The sequence below is a fragment of the Cervus canadensis genome, chromosome 8 (genome assembly GCF_019320065.1).
Source record: "Cervus canadensis isolate Bull #8, Minnesota chromosome 8, ASM1932006v1, whole genome shotgun sequence".
Lineage (NCBI taxonomy): Eukaryota > Metazoa > Chordata > Mammalia > Artiodactyla > Cervidae > Cervus > Cervus canadensis.
This window is the reverse complement of record NC_057393.1, coordinates 64,230,571-64,257,003: the sequence shown is the minus strand read 5'-3', so window position 1 is coordinate 64,257,003 and position 26,433 is coordinate 64,230,571. Positions and strand designations below refer to the sequence as shown.

The 26,433-nt window shown below is 36.9% G+C and overlaps 1 protein-coding gene across 6 annotated transcripts in view; it reads right to left on the bottom strand.

Annotated features, from left to right (window-relative positions):
• The window catches only part of CFAP70 (cilia and flagella associated protein 70), an 87,447-nt gene extending 61,118 nt beyond the window's left edge, over window positions 1-26,329 (bottom strand). For 3 of the 6 annotated variants that reach the window (XM_043476599.1, XM_043476601.1, XM_043476602.1), the window contains exons 1-9: window positions 26,188-26,329; window positions 24,403-24,505; window positions 23,291-23,480; window positions 19,493-19,591; window positions 19,255-19,334; window positions 11,870-12,049; window positions 9,547-9,729; window positions 7,601-7,695; window positions 4,340-4,439 (exon numbers count right to left, since the gene is read on the bottom strand). In XM_043476599.1, coding sequence (XP_043332534.1) covers window positions 4,340-4,439; window positions 7,601-7,695; window positions 9,547-9,729; window positions 11,870-12,049; window positions 19,255-19,334; window positions 19,493-19,591; window positions 23,291-23,480; window positions 24,403-24,465 — 990 coding nt within the window. In that variant the 5' untranslated portion in view covers window positions 24,466-24,505; window positions 26,188-26,329. Of the gene's footprint in view, window positions 1-4,339; window positions 4,440-7,600; window positions 7,696-9,546; window positions 9,730-11,869; window positions 12,050-19,254; window positions 19,335-19,492; window positions 19,592-23,290; window positions 23,481-24,402; window positions 24,508-26,187 lie in introns of those variants that run through there. The other 3 variants (XM_043476600.1, XM_043476603.1, XM_043476604.1) reach the window with 3 other exon arrangements.
• Window positions 26,330-26,433: the final 104 nt, after the last annotated feature.

Below are 26,433 nucleotides of genomic sequence, written 5' to 3'. Positions count from 1 at the left end.
CAAGGAAAAAATCAATTAAATGAAGGAAAACACATTTAATTTCTACAAGGTTAAAAGTAATCTCTTTGATTTTGCTGATTATAACAATATCAAAGGACTTCCCTAGTGGTACAGTGGATAAAAATCCACCTGCCAATGCAGGGGACATGGATTTGATCCCTGGTCCAGGAAGATTCCACATGCCATGGAGCAATTAAGCCCATGAGCCACAACTATTGAGCTCCTGTGCTGCAACTACTGAACCCCACGCACCTAGAGCCTGTGCTTCACAATGAGAAGCCCACAACTACAGAGTAACCCCCACGCACCACAACTAGAGAAAGCCCATGCTCAGCAATGAATATGCAGCACAACCAAAAAAAAAAAAGAAAACAAGACAAAAACAATAATCAGAAATTAGACTTAAAGTCCTGTCTTCATATGATAACATTATGTTGTTTTAGAAATCATATCCCTGATGAATATAAATTTCAAAATCTTCAACAAAATATCAGGAAACTGAATTCAACAATACATTAAAAGGATTGTACACTATGACAAACTGGGATTTAATACAGGGATGGGTTCAGTTCAGTTCAGTTGCTCAGTCATGTCCGACTTTTTGCGACCCCATGGACTGCAGCATGCCAGGCTTCCCTGTCTATCACCAACTCCTGGAGCTTAATATCCACAAATCAATCAATGCAATATACCACATTAACAAACTGAAGAATAAAAATCATATGACCTTCTTGACAGATGCAGAAAAAGCATTTGATAAAATCCAACATCCATTTATGATTAAAAACCCTCAACAAAGTGGGCATAAAGGAAATGCATCTCAACATCATATAGGTCATGTATGACAAATTCAAAGCCAACATCATCCTCAAAGGTAAGAAGCTGAAAGTTATTTCCTCTGAGATCAAGAACAAGACAAGGATGCTCACTCTTACCACCTTTATTCAACATAGTATTAGAAGTCCTAGACACAGCACTCAGAAAAAAAAAAAAGGAATCCAAATTGGAAAGGAAGAAGTAATAAAGCTACCACTGTTTGCAGACATGGTATTATATATAGAAAATCCTAAAGATGCCACCCCAAAACTACTAGAACTAATAAATGAACTCAATAAATTTGCAGGATATAAAATCAATATCAGAAATCCACTGCATTTCTACATAACAATGAATTATCAGGAAGAAGAATTAAGAAAACACTCCCATTTAAAAATGCATCAAAAAGAATAAAATATCTAGGAATAAATATAAGTAAGGTGGCAAAAGACTTGCACTTTGAAAAGTACAAGATACAAGATACTAAGGAAAGAAACTGAAGATGACATAAACAAATGTAAAGATATACGATGCTTATGGATTGAAAGAATTAACATTGTTAAAATACTACTACTCCAGACACTAAAGATTCAGTGCAATTCCTATTAAAATACCAAGGGCATTTTGCACAGAACTGAAACCAATAATTCTAAAATTTGCCACAAAAAGAGGCTATAAAGGCTCTAAAAGGAGCCACAAAAGACTCTGAATAACCAAAAACAATCTCAAGAAAGAAGAATAAAGCTGAAGATATCATGCTCCCTGATTCCAACTATACTACAAAGCTAGGGTAATAAAGATAGTATGGTGCCGGCATAAAAACACACACACAGATCAATGGAACAGAACAGAGGGTAAAGAAATAACACTCGTATGGTCAATTAATTTAACATAGGAGAGAAGACTACACAATGAAAAATACAGCCTCCTCAATAAATGCTGATGGGGAAACTGGTCATGCAAAAGAATCAGCTGGCCTATGTTCTCAAAATGTATACAAGACTAAACTCAAAATGGATAAAAGACATAAATATAACACCTGAAACCATAAAACTTCTAGAGGGAAACAAAGGCAATACATTCTTTGACAGCAATATTTATTGGATATGACTCCTCAGGCAAGGGAAACAAAAGTAAAAGTAAATTGGACTATATCAATCTAAAAAGTTTTTGCACAGGAAAAGAATCTATGAGCAAAACGAAAAGGCCACTTACTAAATGGGAGAAAATATTTGCAAACTATATATTCAAAAAGTGGTTAATATCCAAAACGTACAAAGAACTCACACAACACAACATCAAAAAAAAAAAAAAAACTGGATTTAAAAATGGGCAGAAGACTTTCATAGGCATTTTTCCAGAGAAGGCATACAGATGACCAACAGATACATGAAAAGATGTTCAATATCAATAACCATCAGGGAAATGTAAATCAAAACCACAATGAAATATCATCTCACACCTGTAAGAAAGCATGCATGTGTGCTCAGTTGCGTCCAACATTTTACAACCCCATGGACTGCAGCTCACCAGGGTCCTCTGTCCACGGGATTTTCCAGGCAAGGAAACTAGAGTGGGTTGCCATTTCCTCCTCCAGAGGATCTTCCCGACCCAGGGATCGGACCTGTGTCTTCTGTCTTGGAAGGCAGATTCTTTACCAGTGAGCCATGTGGGAAGTCCCCTGTCAGAATAGCTGCCATCAAAAGACGATAAGCACTGGCAAGGATGCGGAGAAAAGGAAAGTCTTTTCTCAGTACAACAGTACAACAATGTACTGTCAATGGGATTATAAACTGGTGAGCCGTTGTGGAAAATGCTAGGCAGGTTCCACAGAAAATTAAAAATATACCTGCCATCTGATCTAGCATTTTCACTTTGGTGTATTTACCTGAAGAAAACAATATTATTAACTGGAAAAGAAATATGTACTTCAATATTCATCACGGGATTACATAAAATAGATATGGAAGCGACCTAAGTGTCTATCAATAGATAAAGAAAGGGCTTCCCTGGTGGCTCAGTAGTAAAGAATCCATCTGACAAAGCAAGAGACATGGGTTCCATCCCTGGTACAGGAAGATTCCACTTGCCACGGGGCAACTAAGCCCAAGTGCCAAAACTACTGAGCCTGTGCTCCAGAGCCTGGGAGGCACAACTACTGTGCCCACGTGCTACAAGCTACTGAAGCCCACACACTCTAGAGCCCATGCTCTGCAACAAGCCGCTGCAACAAGCACTGAGAAGCTTGTGCGCGTCAACGAGAGCAGAGCATCCACACAGCGCAGATAGGGAAAAGCCCATGCAGCAACGAAGACCCAGCAAAGCCAAAACCAAACAAATAAGTTTATTTAAAAAGATAAAGAAGATGTGACATATATATATACAAACACACATACACATACAATGGAACATTACTCAGCCATAAAAAAGAAATCTTGCCATTTGTGACAACATGGATGGATCTAGAAAAATTATGCTAAGTGAAATAAGTCAGACACAGAAGGACAAATACCACATCATCTCACTTATATGTGGAATCAAAAAGAAAGAATAAAACAAAACAAAAACAGAGAAAAACAGGTAGTTGCCCGACGGAGCGGTGATTGAGAGGGTGAGAGATTAAGGAGATTAAGAGGCCCACACAACCAGTTATATAATATAAGTCACAGAGATATACTGAAATAATATACAACATAAGCAATGTGGTCAATATTACTGTAATAACTTTACATGGGGACAGATGGCTACTGGACTTCTCATGGTGAACACTTCATAATGTATGTAAGTGTCAAATCATTATGAAGTACACCTGAAAAACTAACAATATTGTGCAACAACTATATTTCAGTTTTTTTTAAAAAAAGGTCTTTTGCAGTAGACATTTATTGACCTACTTCCTGTGGTTTTCTTCTTCAGTAGGATAGGAAGCAACTGTTGGCATAGTCAGTGGGGTAAATTGGAAATAGAGTCATTCGGACAAATGCATTTATTTTTATCATAAACAAACAAAAAACAGTAGAGAACTTGTTCCAGGCTCATCAAAGCTATACCTTTTCAGAATAGTAGCACTTCTATGAAAATTAGCAGGCTAAAACATTTTAAGTAGGTCAGTCTAAAATAAATTTGGAAAGATGTATTAGGTTGAACCATACAGCCAATATTTAGCTACTTTTGATGTATTCAAAGGCTATTTCATAGTTTTACTTGTGGTAAAACTATAACAAAGGGCTAAAGGGAAACTGGATATCTGAGAATAAAGCCTAAATAATTTTTAGTAGACAACAGGGGACTAGGGTTACCAGTCATTCTGATTTGCCAGGAACAAGGGAGTTTCCTGATACATGAGACTTGCAGCACTAAAACTGGGAAATTCTTAATATTAGGCAAATTAGGATAAGCTGGCTACTCTAGGGAGCAGCCACACAGTTCACATTTTCCTTTGGTATCAGAATTAGAAGCAGAGTAACAGGATGGGTCTGACCCAGCATTTCCTCTACAAATATTTTTAAGTGAACAAATTTACCTTTTCAAATTTAGCAGATTTCCCTTTGGGCACAGCAACCAGAGGAACCCTTGTGATCTCTACGGGCCAAAATCGGCAATCAGCAATTCGCTTCTGAAAACTGCAAATCAAGAATCAGCCCATTAGCATTATATGCAAAAATGGGGTTAGTATAATTAAGGTTAAAATAAAGTATTCCTCTCTTTAAAAGTAGTAGAATACTTATATGCAAAAATTCTTATTCGGTATGTGAACTTTTAAAACCTTCTCATAGTTATAAAATTCCAAAAATAATTATACTATATTGCTAGGAGAAGCAAATTGTAGTTTTTGAGAGCAGTTTGACAATATGGATCAAAAGTCTTTAAAATGTTCATAGTCCTTGACCCAGAAATTCTACTTATAGTGATTAATTCTAAAGAAATAATCAAACAAGTACGCACAAAGTACAAAATACATTTATTTCTACCGTGAAAGTAATCACAGCAGGACTTCCAGTGTCACCTTGGACACATAAAGAGCCTGAAAGCTGTCATTCTTGTCCTCACAACAAGAAAAAAGCTGTTCAAATAAAAAAATCAATGACTTCTCTTAGATCCACCTAAGAATTAAGTTCACAAGGCAAGTCACCACCTTGAAATATAGAGAAACAAGCAAGTACAGAGAAGCATAGCTAAGATCAGCTTACAGGCATCAGAAGCCACTAGAGCCAGTTTAACTGGTAGAAACACTTTAAAGATAATTGTGAAAAACCGCTGGAGACCGAGAATGAACTAAACCAGAGAGTTAAAAACTCCTGGGTGCCCACTCTTAGGGAGTCTCCACACTTTCTTGGGGTTTAAATCAAGGAGCTCCATCAGATTCTTATGGTGAAAACAGGAGGAAAATAGTCTTAGGGAGAAAGAAGGGAAAAGTAACTGTATTAAAATATGTCCAGAGTGTTCTCTGTAATAAAGGCCTGCTCTGTAAGGGAAACTACTTCATCAGAGTTTTATGTGACTCACGGAAAGGGCAGTTAGACAACTCTAGCCCTATTTAGCCTTCCTCTCTCACATGAGAAGAGGAAGAAAAAAAGACACACTTATGAAGTCACAACCGAGGGACTCAAACTCATTAAAATACTGAGATTTAATCACAGGATTATAGAAAGTTTCCTTTCTCCAACACTTCACCACCATTCAACAGGATCCAGTATGAGAATCTGCAAAACACAAACCCTATTTGGGAAAAAGCTCTGAGCAAACCCAGAGACAACAGGGAAGGAGGGAAAAGGACACTGATGCCTCCAGCACTCACAGATACAGGAAGCATTAAATATGGCCTGCCTCCTAACCAGGTCAGCATAACACCTCACACTGAAAAACCCAATTACCACATTTCTTACTGCCCAAAACATAATGTCCAGCCTTCAAAAAAAAAAAAAAAAAACTACAAGAAATGCCAAAAGGCAAGAAAAATACCATCTGAAGAGGCAAATCTATCATATGAATTAGACTCAGATATGACACAGATTTTGAAATTATCAGGGAGATAATTTAAAATAACTGATTAATATGATAAGGACTCTAATGGAATAAGTAGAAAACATGAAAGAACAGATGGGTAATATAACTAGAGACATGGAAATTCTAAGAAAGAATCAAAAGGAAATGCTAGAAATCAAAAACACTAACAAAAAAGAAAAATTAATTTGATGGGCTTATCAACAGACTGGACATAATTGGGGAAAAAATTTGTGATCTTGAAGCTACTGAGCCAATAAAAATTTTCCAAAATGAAACAGAAAGGAGAAAAAAAATTTTAATCACAAAAGAATATCTAAGAACTGTGGGACAATTACAAAAGGTAACAGGAATACCAGAAGGGGAAAAACGTGAGAAAGGAGCAGAAGAAATATTTGAAGTCACGACGGCTGCAAATTTTACCAAATTAATGACAGATACCACAGATCTAGAAAGTTGAGAGCACCAAGCATAATAAATAAACATATATATATATATAAAACTACACCTAGGTATATGATATTCAAATTGTACAAAGCCAAAGAGAAAGAAAATCTTGAAGTCAGAGGAAAAAAAAAAAAACTTAACCTATAGAGGAATAAGGATAAAAATTATCTTGGATTTCCTTTCAGAAATCATGAAAGCAAGAAGAGAAAGATATGTAATACTTACAGTTCTGAAAGAAACAAACTACCAACTTAGAATTCTATATCTACTGGAATTATCCTTCAAAGATGAAGGAAAGATAGACTTTTAGTCAAACAAAAATGGAAACAAGTTGTGGACAGTAAACCTGTCATGCAAGAAATGCTAAAAGCCTTCACAGAAAAAGATATGATATGGGTCAGAAATGTGGATCCACATAAAGACAGGAAGAGAATCAGAATGAAACAGATTTAGGTAAAATAAATTTAAATTCTTTCTTACTTTTAATTAGTCAAATAGATAACTGTTCAAAGTAATAATAGCAACAATATATCCTTAATGAAGTATCAGCAAATCAAATCTAACAATGCACATTTATATTATATACTACGATCAAGTTGGGTATGTAGGGACTCTGAAATACATGATCAATTTTTCCATAATTCTAAAACTTCTAAAAATAGCCTACTAATTAAAATATATATATATATTTTTTCATTCAGATAATACATATATTGATAATCCTTTATTTCTCACTTCTCCCTAATCACTAGGTCACTGTGACCAGAGACTGACAGTTAACTACACAAAACTGTGTCATGTTCTGCTTTAGTAAATAAATCCTGATCTGGTATGGGCGACAACGTGTCCAACAAAACCACTCTTTCCTAAGTCTCTTTTTCTTCGAGAGACGGGCAATAAGATGAAGGAAGGTTCTACAAAAAGGGCTAATACAGCCAGCATGTGTCCTTTTTTAATCCATGAGCAGCTGCCTCTTCCAACTTTCTCTCAGGAATGTGAACGTGCTGGCTAGAGAGCCAATAAGCCATCCTGAACCATAAGATACCCTTGTGTATGGAATGCACATGTTAAAGAAGGTAGAGCAAAGAGAAAGAGCCTGCATACCTAACAGTACTGCAGAGCCACCGTACATACTAGGCCTGACCTTCTTTTATACGAAAGAGAAGAATCCACCATGGTTAAACCACCATCACTAGAAGCCTGCTATTAGCAGATGTGGTAGAAGAGAATCTCAGATCACCTTAACTCAATTGTAAATAAACGAAAGTATAATAAAACATTTCTTCCCACTTACAGTCTCCATTGGTTAGAAATACTCTCTCCCTCTTCCTACCTGACCACTGCAGGAGGATCAAGGTAGCAGCGACTTTCCAAGTCCCAAGTAATCCTTTTCTTCATGCATTCTGCTTGGTTCCTAAATTCCCTATCCTATAAAATCATAAGACAGAGACTTTTATTCTCTCAGTATGGCATGGTGGCCTCCAGCTCCATCCGAGGGCATTCTTTAATGGATTTGATCATAATAGTTTTATTACTACTACTATTACTACTTTAAGTATGACTACTACTAAAAACACTAACACCATCTTAAAGTTTTGAGTACTTTACTATTAATAAAGTACACAAAATAAATTATATTATCCTTTTATCAATCCGATACTGTCAAATATTCATTCACATAACCTCAATCAGTGATTCTCAACCCTGGATGCATATTAGAATTATCTGAAAGCTTTTAGAAACAAAAAATCAAAACTTGGGCGTTGGTATTACTTTAAAAGTAAATTCTTATACAATTGACCTGGTTAGAGTTTGGCCACTGTTGTTTTAAAAGCTTTCCAGGTGACTGTGATGAACAACAAAGGTTGAGAACTAGTTATTCAAAATAAAATGGAACATAAAATCTAAATATCTAAAATAAAATATCTAATCTAAGTGAAAATATTAATAAAAGTAAACCATGAATTTTTAGTAATCACAATGATGAAAAAAGACACTACACAATATTTTTAAAATACTGCTAGCCTTATCTCTGGGCTTCCCAAGTGGCACTATTTAAAATACTTAGAATCAGATGCTAAAGTAATTCAACCACTTACTATAATATTACTTCATCAAATGTTTCCACTAATGATTATCAGTTTGTTCAAGACACATTTGCAAATGTGTTTACAGAATTTCTTATGCCCTTGACAACTATATGTTGTAGAAAAATATGAAGGAAGGAAGGAAGGAACAGAGGGAGAAAGGAAGGTGGGAGGAAAGGAAGGAATATAAAGAATAATTTCAACAACTTAAATGCCCACCAACAGGAGACTAATTAAGCAAATTAAAGTATGTTCATACTATTTCATATCATATAGCAAGTACAAATAAAGAAAAAGAATGAGAATGCTCTTCGTATATTTATGTGGGAAAAATCGCCATGATATACTATAAAGCAAAAAAAGCAGTTGCAGAAGTATGTGAGTATGTCACCATTTGTGGAAAAAAATGATAGGGAAAGAATACATGTAGGTATTTGTGTGTATGAATATGTGAAGAAAAAAACAGATTTTTCCATGCTTCCAATATGATTAAGCACTTTATATAACACTCAGTTAAAAACAAACAGACACTTCACACTTGAAATAAAGCAAAATAGCACAGTCTTCCTGACAGGTTCTAGTTCTGAAAACAGCAAGACTTTGAATACTTTCTGTAAATCTGGACTTCCTAAAGAAAAACAATTTGATCCCTGACTTTTATCATGTCGATGTCTCTTAAGCCAGTCTTTCTGAAATCTGACTCCCTTGAACCCTTTGTGAGGAATCTTTAGGAAACTACTTTTCTAAACGTTTTTGCTTCCGAGTCTTCCTTTGACTAGGTACTTTTGCTTTATTTGTATTCATAAAAAAGTATCCGAAAGGGAACACAAGAAAATATAGTAAAGGTTAACTATCAGGGTGATGATCAAAGAAGGAATTAGGAAGAAGAGACAAAGACGAGCAGGGAGACTTTAACTGAATATCTCTTAATGCTTTTTCAACTTGTGACTGTATTATAACCTACTCATAAACAAATAAATTACAAATGAGATAAAGAGTAAAATACGAATTAAATCAATTATTTCGCTTGTTGGACTTAAGTCAGGAAACACTTTAATCAGAATTTTTATTGATAATTGTTTTAAGAGGTCATGGATGTATATGAGTTACAGTGATTTACAAACTGTAAACATGTTTTACATGCATGAAAGTGCACTGAGATTACCACCAAAAAACCATGTAGCTCTTTCACCTCAGGGCGGTTGAGTTCACCTTCTTCTTCCTCATAAGGACCACCAACGATGAAACTATCAGGAATGTTATTAGCTCCAGGGGCCAGAATGTTGGCAATAGGCCATTTTTTGGGCCGAGGAACAGGTTCTCTTTCCCCTCCAAGCTTCAGAGTTCCATTCTTGAAGAAGATGGGATAGTCCTTCTATAGAAATAAATACCATAAAACAGGAAATTTTGTAAAACACTATGAAGTGGACAAAAAAAGATTACTGAAGTGTCTTTTCATTGGAATATCAGGTATTGTCTAACAGACCCTTCTGTGATTATCTGAGTCTAAAGAGGGGCCTATGTTCTTCATTTGTTTGTGCTATTTTATAATTCTGTAATTTATAGAAAATCAATAATAATGCAAATTATTCTTGTCCGTAGATATGCACATGTATTTTGTCCAGTAAAAATATAACTGATTATTGCCCTATGGCTGATGGTAAGTTTTGAATTATCAGCAAACATATTACAACTTTTCTGGTTGCTTACCAGGAAAAGGTAAACCACCTTACCTCTGAACAAATCTGGGTCATTTGTCCAGATTCTTGTTTGAATTGCTTTAATCCCTTTATTTCATTTTATATTTATATGAGAGTCATGATGTACCTTTTTAAAAATTCTTTTACAAAACAAATGTGACAAAGGCTAAAAATATAAACACTTTTATATTGCAATTCATCTAAAATAAATTTGCAACAGAAAATTGGAAAAGTCTATAAATAGACAATTTAGAGAAAAGCAAATTAGAAAATCCAACATTTAAATAAAAACATGCTGAATATCATGAATAAGTGAAATGCACATTAAAACCATGAGATATCATTTTAAACCATAGATTGGCAGAGTCAAAGTCTGAAAATATTAAGTGTTGACCGTACTGTAAAGTTAATGGTATTCTTACACATAGCTGATGGAAATGTAAATAGGTGTAACTATGGAAAGCAATTTTGTAGTCTATTATAAAAGTTAAAATTGGCATAACCTGTAAGTCAATTATTCTAATTCTTTTGGTTAAGTTTTAAAACTTCTGTGAAGGAGGGGCTTTTACGGGATAGTAGAGTAACAATCTTTGAAAATCTGCTCCTCAAAAAAAAACCCAACAATGCTAACAAAAATTGACAAAATTAAGGATGTCAAAACTATTCAATATGGACAGGACAGTCTTTCGAACAAATGGTTCTAAGAAGACTAGTTATTCACATGCAAAAGAATGAGACTGGTTCTTACTAATGCCATATACAAAAATTAACTCAAAAATGGATCAAAGGCCAAAACATAACAGCTAAAACTATAAAATTGTTAGATGCAAACACAGGGGAAAAGCCTCTGTACATCGCATTTGGCAATGATTTCTTGGTTATAACAAAATTTAAAAATGGATAAACAGAACTTCATTAAAATTGAAAACTTTGGGGCATCAAAAGATACTAACCAGCATAAGAAAAGGCAGCCAACAGAATAGGAGAAAATACTTATAAATCACATATCTGATAAGGGATTAACAGCTAAAAAATATAGAGGACTCCTAAAATGCCAAAAACAAAAAGACAAACAACCCAGGTCAGAAATGAGCAAAGGACGTGGAGAGATATTTCCCCAAAGAAGATATAAAATGGCCAGTAAGCACATGAAAAGATGCTATCTTTTAATTTTTATTTCATTAGGGAAATATAAATCAGAAACACAAGGTTTGCTACTTCATACCTATTAAGATGACTATTATGAAAAAAGAAAATAACAAGAGTTGGTAAATATTGGAGAGACTGCACCGCAGGTGGGAGTGCTGAATGGTGAAAAAGACGGAGATTTCTACACAACAAGTGTGAAACGGCAAGGAAGCAGACGAGATTAACTATACTTTTTTAGCAAGCAATTTGAAAAACTCTTTCAAGAGCCCCAAAAGACCCATACACATCATTCTATAGAAATCTGGACTAAGAAAATAACTTGGAACTAAAAGACTATAATGTAAAACACTATACAAAATTTACAATATATATGCAAAAAAGTAATCATTGTAGAAATATGACTTTCAAAAACTGTCAGTTTTTAAGTGATTTACATATTTTCCACAATAAATATGTATTTACTGATAAAAATTATGCATAAGCTATATGTAACATATAAACTATACAATTAACATCCATGTATAAAACAGAAGTAAACTTGATTTTTTTGAGCCTGAAAAACTCAGCTGTTAACAGAGTTTGCTTTGAGTAAAATCTTAGAAGGTGAGGAAGAGATGGCCATATGAGTGTTTAAATCTGTATAAATATCGGGCTGTAAGTCTTTACCTCTCCAGCTGACGGAACTTGCATACCAACCATGTAGTTTTGCAGCGGCCCTATTGGCATGAAGGATTCAGGCACACAGTAGGCAGCCTCCAATGTGACCTTCAGAAGATTGCCTCCTGAGATCTGGGCTGTGGTTAATAAGGGCTCCGCAACAAATACTTTAACTTCAAGGCTGCACTGCTATAAAAGAGTAAAATTACACAGAAATTTCAAACCGCCAGAGGCCTCCCCAGTTTTTACATTATCTCATTTGAATCTCACATCATTGTTCAAGGTAAGAAGGTCAGGTTTAATTATTTCCATATGGAGGATTCAAATAACTCTTTCTAGGTCCCATAAGTTAGAGATAAAGCCAAGAAGAGAACCTTATTTCAAAGTTAGATCCCTTCCTTTCCGAGGGTAAGTATGAACACAAATACATATAGAAGAGGAATCAGAAAGTTTTATACTGATATGTTATCAATAGTTGCACATGAGTGAGTGAGATTAGGGTGCTTTTATTGCCAGTCTGTATTTTATGATTATTTCTGTAATTTAAATATAGTGCTGCAATAGCAAATGAAGCAACAGACAAAGGATTAATCTCAAACATATACAAGCAACTCCTGAAGCTCAATTCCAGAAAAATAAATGACCCAATCAAAAAATGGGCCAAATAACTAAACAGACATTTCTCCAAAGAAGACATACAGATGGCTAACAAACACATGAAAAGATGCTCAACATCACTCATCATCAGAGAAATGCAAATCAAAACCACAATGAGGTACCATTACACGCCAGTCAGGATGGCTGCTATCCAAAAGTCTACAAGCAATAAATGCTGGAGAGGGTGTGGAGAAAAGGGAACCCTCTTACACTGTTGGTGGGAATGCAAACTAGTACAGCCACTATGGAGAACAGTGTGGAGATTCCTTAAAAAACTGGAAATAGAACTGCCATATGACCCAGCAATCCCACTGCTGGGCATACACACTGAGGAAACCAGATCTGAAAGAGAGAGGTGCACCCCAATGTTCATCGCAGCCAGCACTGTTTATAATAGCCAGGACATGGAAGCAACCTAGATGCCCATCAGCAGACGAATGGATAAGGAAGCTGTGGTACATATACACAATGGAATATTACTCAGCCATTAAAAAGAATTCATTTGAATCAGTTCTAATGAGATGGATGAAACTGGAGCCCATTATACAGAATGAAGTAAGCCAGAAAGATAAACACCAATACAGTATACTAACGCATATATATGGAATTTAAAAAGATGGTAATGATAACCCTATAAGCAAAACAGAAAAAGAGACACAGATGTACAGAACAGACTTTGGGACTCTGTGTGAGAAGGCGAGGGTGGGATGTTCAGAGAGAACAGCATTGAAACAAGTATACTATCAAGGGTGAAACAAATCACCAGCCCAGGTTGGATGCACGAGACAAGTGCTCAGGGCTGGTGCACTGGGAAGACCCAGAGGGATGGGATGGGGAGGGAGGCGGGAGGGGGGATCGGGATGGGGAACACATGTAAATCCATGGCTGATTCATGTCAGTGTATGGCAAAAACCACTACAATATTGTAAAGTAATTAGCCTCCAACTAAAAAAAAATAAATGAAAAAAATAAAATAAATATAGTGCTGAAAAAATTTTGTTTTTTATTAAATATTTGAAAATCATGTTCTTTAACATATTTCTATTATTCAAAGGTGAAAAAGTATTTCTGGCAGCATGAAAAACTCTAGGAATGAATTTCTTTAGTAGGGCGACCAAGATTTGGTCATAGCAGACAACCTCTTGCAACAACACAAGAGAAGACTCTACACATGGACATCACCAGATGGTCAACACCGAAATCAGATTGATTATATTCTTTGCAGCCAAAGATGGAGAAGCTCTATCCAGTCAGCAAAAACAAGACCGGGAGCTGACTGTGGCTCATATCTTGAACTCCTTATTGCCAAATTCAGACTCAAAGTGAAGGAAGTGGGGAAAACCACAAGACCATTCAGGTATGACCTAAATCAAATCCCTAACGATTATACAGTGCAAGTGAGAAATAGATTTAAGGGGCTAGATTTGATATACAGGCTGCCTGATGAACTATGGATGGAGGTTCGTGACATTGTACAGGAGACAGGGAGCAAGACCATCCCCAGGAAAAAGAAATGCAAAAAAGCAAAATGGCTGTCTGAGGAGGCCTTACAAATAACTGTGAAAAGAAGGGAAGCAAAAAGCAAAGGAGAAAAGCAAAGATATACCCATTTGAATGCAGAGTTCAAAGAACAGCAAGGAGAGATAAGAAAGCCTTCCTCAGCAATCAATGCAAAGAAATAGAGGAAAACAATAGAATGGGAAAGACTATCGATCTCTTCAAGAAAATTAGAGAAACCAAGGGAACATTTCATGCACAGATGGGCTCAATAAAGGACAGAAATGGTATGGAGCTAACAGAAGCAGAAGATATTAAGAGGCGGCAAGAATACACAGAAGAGCTGTACAAAAAGGATCTTCACAAACCAGATAATCACGATGGTGTGATCACTCACCTAGAGCCAGACATCCTGGAATGTGAAGTCAAGTGGGCCTTAGGAGGCATCACTACGAACAAAGATAGTGGAGGTGATGGAATTCCAGTTGAGCTATTTCAAATCCTGAAAGATGATGCTGTGAAAGCATTGCCCTCAATATGTCAGCAAAATTTGGAAAACTCAGCAGTGGCCACAGGACTGGAAAAGGTCAGTTTTCATTCCAATCCCAAAGAAAGACAATGCCAAAGAATGCTCAAACTACAGCACAATTGCACTCATCTCACACGCTGGTAAAGTGATGCTCAAAATTCTCCAGGCCAGGCTTCAGTAATACGTGCACCATGAACTTTCAGATGTTCAAGGTGGTTTTAGAAAAGGCAGAGGAACCAGAGATCAAATTGCCAACATCTGCTGGATCATCGAAATAGCAAAAGAGTGCCAGAAAAACATCTATTTCTGCTTTATTGACTATGCCAAAACCTTTGACTGTGTGGATTACAATAAACTGTGGAAAATTCTGAAAGAGATGGGAATACCAGACCACCTGACCTGTCTCTTGAGAAACCTGTATGCAGGTCAGGAAGCAACAGTTAGAACTGGACCTGGAACAACAGACTGGTTCCAAATAGGAAAAGGAGTATGTCAAGGCTGTATATTGTCACCCTGCTTATTTAACTTATATGCAGAGTACATCATGAGAATAACTGGGCTGGAAGAAGCACAAACTGGAATCAAGATTGCCAGGAAAAATATCAATAACCTCAGATACGCAGATGACACCACCCTTATGGCAGAAAGTGAAGAAGAACTAAAGAGCCTCTTGATGAAAGTGAAAGAGGAGAGTGAAAAAGTTGGCTTAAAGCTCAACATTCAGAAAACTAAGATCATGGCATCCAGTCCCACCACTTCATGGCAAATAGATGGGGAAACAGCAGAAACAGTGGCTGACTTTATTTTTCTGGGCTCCAAAATGACTACAGATGGTGACTGCAGCCATGAAATTAAACGACGCTTACTCTTGGAAGGAAAGTTATGACCAACCTAGACAGCATATTAGAAAGCAGACATTACTTTATCAACAAAGGCCCATCTAGTCAAGGCTATGGTTTTTCCAGTGGTCATGTGTGGATGTGAGAGTTGGACTATGAAGAAAGCCGAGTGCCTAAGAATTGATGCTTTTGAACTGTGGTGTTGGAGAAGACTCTTCAGAGTCCCGTGGACTACAAGGAGATCCAGCCAGTCCATCCTAAAGGAGATCAGTCCTGAGTGTTCATTGGAAGGACTGATGTGAAGCTGAAACTCCAATACTTTGGCCACTTGATGCGAACAGCTGACTCATTTGAAAAGACCCTGATGCTGGGAAGATTGAGGGCAGGAGGAGAAGGGACGACAGAGGATGGGATGGTTGGATGGCATTACCGACTCAATGGCCATGGGTTTGGGTGGACTCTGCGAGTTAGTGATGGACAGGGAGGCCTGGCGTGCTGCGGTTCATGGGGTCACAAAGAGTCAGACACCACTGAGCGACTGACCAAGATTTGACTTTAGTAATATATCCAAGTAGGGCAGATAAGACAGCAAGTGTTTTTAATTAGAGGAGAAAAGAATTTGTTCATTTGCATTTTATTTCTTGGGAATCAACATTAATAAGAATAATTAATTTTCCTGTTAAAGAATTAAATATCCTACTAATGAGAAATTCCCAAGTTGTATCTCCAACAGAAATCCTGATTTGGCAAATGTAGTGCTTTTTAATAAATCTTATTTTTATATACACACATATACACCCACATATAGAGAGGAGATATACACATATGTATCTCTGACACTTTCACACAGGATACAATAAAAAGTAAGTTTAAAATGTATATTAATTGCTAATCATATGCCAGGCACTTTACTGCAGCACTACAAATATAAAAAAGACATAGCCCCTCTCATTATAGAATTTATGTTATAATTCCATAATTATGACAAATGCTATAATAGAAACCTGTACAAAATACTTAGACAAGGAGCACCAAGAAAGAAAGAGTATAATTAACTATTGAGGTGGGGAGGAGGAAAAGATGGTTGACAGATGAATTGACTTTTATGAGATGAATCAGAGTTTGCAATATGGATGAGTAGATGCAGGAAAAAAAAATAATTCTGGACAAAAAGAAGAGTTTATATAAAAGGAACTGAAAGAACACGGTATATCCAATTCAGGTGTAAGTAAGTAGTTCAGGGTTTTAGAACATAGCACAAGGAAAGGAGTGCTGAGAGATGATACTGAAGAAGTGGCAGGTACCTATTATAAAGATTGTTGTATGTCTGCTCAGGAATTTGGACCTTAACTTGTAAGCAATGAGTGAATTCATGAATTATACAGTGCTAAGCAGGGGAAGTGGAGAAGGCAATGGCACCCCACTCCAGTACTCTTGCCTGGAAAATCCCATGGATGCAGGAGCCTGATAGGCTGCAGTCCATGGGGTCGCGAAGAGTCAGACATGACTGAGCGACTTCACTTTCACTTTTCACTTTCATGCATTGGAGAAGGAAATGGCAACCCACTCCAGTGTTCTTGCCTGGAGAATCCCAGGGACGGTGGAGCCTGGTGGGCTGCCATCTATGGGGTCACACAGAGTTAGACACAAGTGAAGCGACTTAGCAGCAGCAGCAGCAGCAAGCAAGGGAAAAGATGAGATCATATTTACTTTTAAGTCACTCTGCAAGCAGTGGGAAGGCAGAACTGGAAGGAAGCAAAAGCAGTTACAAGTCTACTTGTAATGTTCCAGGTGAGAGATTATAAGGTGATAAAGTGTAAGAATAAAGCTAAGAAGAGAGAGTCCAAAGCCACTGAGGAGATAGAAAAGGCTGAATTTGGTAGAGGGCCAATTTGCAGATTAGTATCAGAGTCCAGGTGAGCAGTCATGGAAGTAATATAGATTCTGTATATGTCCTATGATTTATGAATGAGTGATGCCACTACCCAAAATAAAATAAAAGATGCTAAGTTCAGTTTTAAAATGTTGAGTAGAATTTCATTATAGAGAAATCAGTAGGTAATTGTAAAGTCTGACATTCTGAAATTCAGGAGAGGGGTCTGAGCTGGAGCTGCTGAATTAGAAGTCTTCAGCATACTGGGACTGTTAAATTCATGGTAGATACCCTTCCCCACAAATTTATGGATGATAGCCCTCTCCTAGGAGTTGAACACAGACTAAGAAAAGAAGGTGACCAAGGACAGAACTTTCATACTAAGCAACAGACAGAGGAAAGAGAGGTGCTTCAATGATGAGTCAGATGGTAAAGAATCTACCTGCAGTGCAAGAGCCTTGGCTTCAATCCCTGGGTCGGGAAGATCCCCTGGAGAAGGGCATGGCAACCCTCTCCAGCATTCTTGCCTGGGAAATCCCATGGACAGAGGAGTCTGGCGGGCTACAGCTCATGGGGCTGCAAGAAGTCAGACATGACTTACCAACTACCATCACCACCAGGGGAAAGAGATGCAATGCAGGAACCTGAGAAGGTATAGTCAGTGAGCTAGAAGTCAGAATACCAAAGGGACGGAAGACTTTTAAGAAAGAGACACATTGGAGAATACGGTATCTCTGATCAATATGTCTCTGAGAAGATAAGTGAAATGTCCCTCAGGTTTCTAATTTGTATTATTGAATATGACAAGGAATACCAGATGACAAATTGAAGTCTCCTTTTCAAGGACAGGTTTATATCATTTTAGTCTCTGAGTCTTGAAAAAACTAGTATATATGCTAATATATAAAATTAGTGAGAACTCTTGTCATATATTTTTTCTTGAGTATGTGAAACAATTAAACACAGGAATATTATGAGCAGAGGTCATGAGGACTGACAAATCATTGACTAACTTTTCTCCTACAGTGATTTAAAGGAAATCAACAGTACAGAGGCTGGGACACTGGACCAAGGAAGGCAAACTGAGCTCAAATATCTACCTCTCTCCAGCATATGAAATGACAGAAAGATACTAAATGATTATCCTTATCATCAATAAAACAATAATGCTATAACAGCCCAAGAACAAGAAATGCCATCACTGGACTACAGTTTTAGGAATCCTTGAAAGAGAGAAAGCAAATTAAATCAGATCTACCAAAAAAAAAACTGGAAAAAACCAATCACATCCTACAATAAGAGGAGAGAATCACAGCAGATGTAGGAGTGGATCGTGGCAGAATCCACAAGAATCAGGAAGGGCCCACCTCAATTGGTGAATAGGGAACTGCACTCAGAATAGTTGGGACAGTTGGGCCTTTCTCTCTCCTTTACTTGTGCAAAACAGAAGACAGCTGTGGCATCTGCTGAAGAGTGAGTGTCCCCGCACAAGAGTGGTCAAAGCGGTGCCTCAAGAAGCTACTGATGCCAGGAGAAACTGTGAAACAAAGCCCAGAACACAAACCAGTAGCACAGCCTACCAATCCATGCTTCCCCTCTTCCAGGGGTCAGGGGCAGGCTACCATGACAGAAACTGCTAGGTGCGTTCATGTACTATTTAATTTAACCCATCAGGGCATAGTTAAAGAGGTATTTTTATGGTTAAACCTTCCCTACATATACCCCTGGGCAAAGTAACAGATAACTACTCTGCATCCATATACTCCACCCCATCATTTAATCACACTGGTGGCCATAACTTTCGATGTGTGGACTATGAACTCCTAAGGCAGGACTCTGCCCTATCTATCTTTGTTTCCCAGAACCTAGCCCTGTGTGTGCCTGTGATAAGAAGCAAAGAAGGTGCCTGACGAATTAGACTCAACTAAGTTGAACCTTAAGAGCAGACAGGCTTGACTGAACATCAGAGTGGAATGTTGAGAGTTAAAACTCGGATTACCTTCACACCTGATCGAAAAGGTTCTATGGGCGAACCTGGTACAGGGTGGAGCGGCACCATTGTTTCAAACGAACTTTCTCCTGCGAAAAGAAGCCCAAGTCAAGCCAAAAAAGGAAGGGTTCTGCAGAGACAGCTGTGCTCATCTTTTCAAATTCATTGAGGGTGATTTCTGTACTTCTCTGGAACTAAGTTTTATGAGCTTTGTTATTTCTGCTGTTGAGCACATCACACATCTGACCTTCCAGTAGAGGAAGAAGGTCCACCACAGCTTGACCAAGAACCATGGTCTTCTCCTCCTTCTGTTTCTTTTCCTTTGGTAAAACTTCAGTCACTGTTACTAGAAAAATCAAAACAAAGAAATGAGAACATGTCTAACTCACAAATCAGATAACCAAGGTGCAACAAACAAAACACTGTCAAAGAAAATCAAGTTAAGGGAAATGAACTGGAAACTCAAGAAGGCACCATTATTAGTGACTTCCAGTGGGAGATACTGGATCTTCTCAGTGACTTCTTAAACTTTTTTCCATGCCAATTATTTTTAAAAAGGATTTTATATCATAATCATGTACACACATAAGTATAAATTTACTGATACATATAACAAAGTTTCACATAATATTCATCCTTACTAGCTCAAAATCCTGATATTTTCTATTCTGTTTCATGTATAAGAAATTACTGGTCATGACTCCCTCAGTCAATTTTCAGAAAGACTAAAAATCACCATCTGTAGTTTGAAAAGCACTGTTCCAGGTCTTCCCATATAGCCTAGCATAGGACTTAGCACACCTTGGAGTAATTTATAGAGCATGCAAGGTATGTACCAGGTTTTTCACTGCAGCATCATTCCTTGTATGTGTTAATATTTATTATGAAAAATTCCAAATATGTAAAAATGGGTAGCACAGATGGTAAAGAATCTGCCTGCAATGCGGGAGACCCGGGTTCAATCCCTGGGTTGGGAAGATCCCCTGGAAAAGGAAACGGCAACTCCACTCCAGTATTCTTACCTGGAAAATCCCATGGAGAGAGGAGCCTGGTGGGCTACAGTCCATGGGGTCGCAAAGAGTTGGACATGACTAACACACACACAGTATAATGACTATCCCTATAACCATCACAGAGGTTTAACAATAGTTAGCATATATTTGCTTCATGTTTGTGGAAATACTTCCAAGTAAGTTACAGACATCTTTACATTTTACTCCCAAATATTAAAGTATACAAATCCAAAATACAGTACTTTGCTACATAACCACAACACCTCTATCACATCTAGTAAATATGCATAATAGCATTAAACATAATGCCTTAATACATCTAATGCCCAGTCTACATCTAACATTTCTCAACTGCCCCAAAATTTATTCTGTAGCTGGTTTGTGTCAAAGGACACATGTTGCAATTGGCTGTCCTGCTTCTTCATGTTCTTTTCATTTATAACCGTCCCTCCTCCCACATACGTTTTTTTAATAAGGCACTGCTTTCTTGAAGACATCAGGACAGTCATAGAGAGTATCTCACCTCTGGATTCATCTTTTTTCATTCTCATGGTATTTGTTTCTCAATCCTTGTTTCCTCTAAATTTAGGTTCCTCTGTCAGCATTTTTGGCAAAGTTAATACAATTTGGTAACATACTTGCCTAAATGTTACATTATTAAACTCTGTGATCTTGCTAATTATGAAAATGGAATCTCTGCTTAATTTTATTTCTCGTATTAAAGTGAGATTGAACATTTTCCACATGTTTAACGGTAAGTTATGTTTATCTGTGAAATTTTTATATCTCTTTCATATGCTTTGTGCATTTTTCCATTAGGTTCTAGGTGTTTTTTCAATTGGTATATAGGAGCTCTTTAAAAGGAAAGTACAGAACAGAATTGCAAATTGTATATCAGTTTGTGATATCTTATAGTTGCTTATGTAAAATGTATTTTGTTTTCCTTCTGTGGCTTCTGCATGGGCAGAATACTTAGAAAGGCTTCACTACTCTAATTATGGTACATACTTTAATTATGGTACATAATTTAATTTTGCACACACATTTTACCCATCTATAATTTATAACTGAAAAAGATACATAATTCAAAAAATTCAAAAAAGACACATGTATCCCTGTTCATAGTAGCACTATTCACAATAGCCAAGACATGGACACAACTTAAATGTCCATCGACAGATGAATGGATAAGGAGGATCCATATACACACACACACATAATGGAATACCAGTCATCCATAACGAAGATTGAAATAAGGCCATTTGCAGCAACATGGACGCAACCAGAGATTACCATACTAAGTGAAGTAAGTCAGAAAAAGAAAGACAAATACCATATGATATCACTTATATGTGGAAACTAAAATATGGCACAAAAAGTGGATATCTATGTATGTGTAACTGACTCTTTGCTGTGTGGCAGTAACTAACACAACATTGTAAATCAACTATACTCCAATAAAGACTTTTTAAATTAAAAAAGTCCTCATAAGTCAAATTATAGTATATCTTAATGTGAACATTCAAAATGACAATTCTAATTTAAACATATCTCAAGGCTACTAATGTTAATAATAAAAAAGACAAAACAAAACAAAAATAAATAAATAAAATATGGCACAAACGAACCTATCCATAAAACAGAAACAGACTCACAGACACAGACAACAGACTTGTGGTTGCCAAGGCAAAGTGAGTAAGGGAGAGGGATGGGCTGGGAGTTTGAGGTTAATAAGTCAGACTAGCAAGTTTAGAATGGATAAACCACAAGGTCCTACTGTATGGCACAGGGAACTGTATCTAATCTGGGATAAACCATAATGGAAAAGAATATTAAAAAAGAATGCATACATGTGTATAACTGAGTCACTTTGTTGTACAGTAGAAATTAGCACATTATAAATCAACTGTACTTCAATAAAAATAAATAAATAAAATAAAAATGTTAAAATCACACTATCAAAAAAAAGGATATGGGTTAAAACAAAATAAAACAAAAAAAGACTTAGCCTAGAATATAGGTTTAGGGACAAAGTGTTTCAGAGATAATATTATGTAGCTAGAAACTGTAAAAGTGTGACTATAGAAACTATTCATTTATTTATCCATTCATTCTTTCCACAAATATTTTTGAGCCCTTTTATATCCCAGATATTTCTAGGTGCTAGAAATTCTGAAATAAGATACAGTCTGATTTCAAAAAGTGTCTCCTCTAACACGGAAGATAGTTAAAAACTGCTCTACAGTATGGTGAATATACAGAAGTACAGATAGGGTTGCCAGATGCCCAATTAAATATGAATTTCAGTTAAAGAACAAATAATTTTTAAGTGTAAATATGTCTCAAATAGTTTTTTGCTTTGTTTTTTCCCCTAAATCTGACAGCCCTAAATATAAGAATATAAAGGAAAAGCTTCCAAACCAGCTAAGGAGACCAATGCTGCAAAGTCCAGTTATACGTCTATTCATTTATGCCCATGGATTTATTTGAGGATTATCTTCATTCTTGTTTGACTGTTAACAGAACTTATTAGTTACTAAATAGTTACTAAATAATATTTTTAGGGAAATTAAAATGAGTTGTACACATGAATAGATCAAATTATCTATATATCACTGGTCTTGCTTTCAAATTTGGGGCTCTTTTTTTTTTTTCATAAAAGAGTATGTTTACTTCTTTCTATGTTATTGCTTACTACTTCTTCAAAATTGAATAAATTCTCTCTCTTTTTTTTTTTGGATCATATATGTGTTTTATTATCAACTACTGGAAAGAATAAAGCCAATTTGGAAAAAATTTTTAAATCATTTAAAAAAGTCCAGTTACATGTCAAAAGGTCTTTGATACAAATCGATTAAAATTAGCAGGTCATGGTGACAGCTGCCAGAACCAGGTAAGACTCAAATTATTCTGTGTTATTCCTAGATTAAAAAGGTTAAGATGTCTTCATCTGTCCCAACAAGAGCTACTACATACCTCAGAATACCCTGAACACTCACATAATTAATGTATCTAGAATCACAAGGACTCACAGAACACAGGTTTGTGGGCGAGGTCATCTAAAGTGATTCCTCCTCCTTCAGGATTGAACTCAAAGCTGCAAGTGAAGTTGTATTTTGCAGTTCCTTCTGGAGAAACAGTAATTTTTGCAGAGTCTCCCAGAACCACTTGATTGAATTCTGCACGAATAAAGGTAACTGAAGCATCTCCTTTAAAACCTTTCTGTTGACAGAAATATACTTTACAATTATATTCAAATAGAGAATTTTCCCACATGTCTGGCAACCCATTGTGACTTAAACTGACACATTTTAAACGTTTTTCTAACAAGCTATACCACAAATACAAATGGGGGAAGTAGAAATTCATTAAACAAATATAGCTGCAGCTAAATGCAATATTCTATTTAAAGGCCATTAAGTTGGAAGTTTTGAAAAATAAGTTATTGTGTTTATATGATTATAAAAGCACACTGTGGAAATTTTTTATGACTTTATTTTTAATTGGAGTGGAAGTTTTGAAAAAGTGAGGAAAGCACATAGAAAACCTAACTACCCATAATAATATATTTTCTAGTGTTTTGCTGTTACGTAGATATATATACACACATTTATATATACCTTTAAAATAAAGTAGAGATCATTTATTATATCCTATTTTGGAATAAGCTGTTTGACTTCATAGTACTTCATAGAATGAATATTTTGACATTTCATTATTCTTGTAAAGTTTAATAGTTATACTGTAGTTTCATCAAATGAAATTAATCACAAGAGAAGCTCTGGAAGAATTCAGATCCTTTTCAGGAGAAAGGAACTGCTGTTTATGAAAATGAAAACCAGCTGTTTTACCCTCAGTAAGTTTAGTATTTAAATTGCCAGATATTTTATACACATTACCATGACTTGCAGATTATGACCGACAATAATGAACACTAAGAAGGAAGTGCCATTACTATGTAAAGCCAAGGGATTTGGTGGGACAGAAATATGCAGAACCCCATTCCTCCTGTTAATGTTCCCAACACATTCTTCCCCAAGCCACAATAGGATGACTGACAGGGAGACATGAGACTAAAGACAAAAGTACTTTCAAGAAGAATGAATAAAGTAGGGACTTCCAGAATTCCCGAAAATAACTTTACCAAGTCATATCCCTCTGTCACAGTGATCTGCACAGGTCTGCCTGTTGATGACACCTGCTCCATATTGGCACCTGGGCAAAGTCTCTCTGGTCTTCTTTGAGCTCTGTGAACATAATAAGTGAACCTGTTCCCTTGCATGCCACAGCTGCACAACTGTCCACATTATATCATAACCAATACCAGGGGAAAACCCAGGGAAATGCTTTACTGCAGTACTGCTTTGTGCCAGACAGGCAGTACTTTAGGGCGCTAGTCACAAGGATGACTGCTGGGTAGTGCTAAAAAATCGTCCTTATACATGTAACTACCCATTAAGAACAAATTATGACAAGGCAAAGAGGGTAGGAATGCCATCACCCCACCTCCCATTCCCCACATCCTTCACAGTGTTTTTGGTAGCTTTCTTTTTTTTCTGATGTGCAAGACTCCCCTCAAGGGTTATTTAATCTCTCAGTTTAGAAAAACATATTTTGATAACAAGAAAGAAGCAACCGTACAGAATGTTAGCCCACTGAAAAAAGTTCTGACATATGTCTTATTTAGTCAAAGATATTTTCAAATGATTTTACAACACTAAGAACACAATTTCAAAAATAAATTGGACAGCTGTTAAGGGAAAAAAAGGTCATATTTTCTGACTCAATTAAAAATGGAACTTAATGCAATTCCAAGATTTTCATAGGAGATACTTTGTGTCTAGGCCGGTGGTACAAAAAAAAAAGATACATTGCTGTCCCCAAGCTTTCTAAGTATTCTGCCTCTTTCTAACAACTCGCTCATTTTCTGTTACCTACAAGTCTCAGATCACTTGTGAAACGTTATGTCTCCAGGCTAACTTAGGGCCTAAGTGGCCCTGACAACTTTCTTATCAAGTTTACATTTGAAATGATCTTGTACATAAAGTCTCCTTTTTTCTTTTTCAATAGCAGTACACGAATTAGGCCTTCACTAGCCTGACCCTGGAGAAATTCCTAACTTTTCTGGGCCTTAGTGTCGCCTTCTGTAATACGGATAACATAACCTGACCTGTCACACATTTGTTGTGAATATCCACTAAAATAGTAAAACTGCTTAATCAATGAAGCACTGCACAAAAGGTGTTGACAGGCACTACTTGAGTGCTACTGAATGCTTAATTACTCCTTTAAAGACAAGTAATCTGTCACACATTTCTGCAACCCCTGAGTGCCTGGCATCATGCCTTGTCCGCAAGAGTCATTAGCAGCATATTTGTTAAACGATGAGTGCAAGAAATCTGGCCAGCTAAAAGTTATAGTCAAGGCAGTCAGGTGGGGGCTCCTGTTGCCACTGACAAGGCACGCATTTCTTGTTATCTGCTCAGAAATTTCAGGAGGGGAAGTCAGATTAGAAATAGGTTAGATGCACTACACTAAATCTATACTACAATCTTAAAATTTTTAATATAATAAAAAAATTTTTAAATAGCTAAAAACAACAACGAAAGAGGAACAGTTTACATGAAAGATGATGTTACTGGCGGTGGTCTGGGGACAGAAGTCCAGTGTGCGCTTATTGTGGGGGAATCTCGGTGCAAACCGGGACGTGGGTTCTGAGTATGGCTTTGGGTGGGAGGCCTGATCCTGGCGGGAGAGTCGGGGGCCGAGCGGGTTCGGCAGCTTTCAGGTCTGTACGCGAGTACAGTCGTGCAGGGATGTGGCCTGTGGGTTAGGCTGAAGAAGAGACTAAGGTAACGCGGTGTGGCCGCAGGGTTGGAGTGGTGAGCCCGAAAAGAGACGATTTTCTAAGAAGTAATATCAGTCTTACCTAACAGCCGCAGAAGCGTTTTTCGCAACTATAGCAACCAATTACCTCTCGCGATAACTCTGCCTCCGCGATCTCCACAAGTTGATCCCAAGACTCGCGATAACATTGTCCCGGGGAAGAAAGAAGGATGCGGGCGCCTGGTGAGATTCTGCGCGTGCGCCCTGGAAACCTTGCGCCTGAGCCACAACCTCCGTGTCTGGCTGTGGTTTCCTGTTTTCGTAGATGCCACTTTCCCTTACCCAAAGT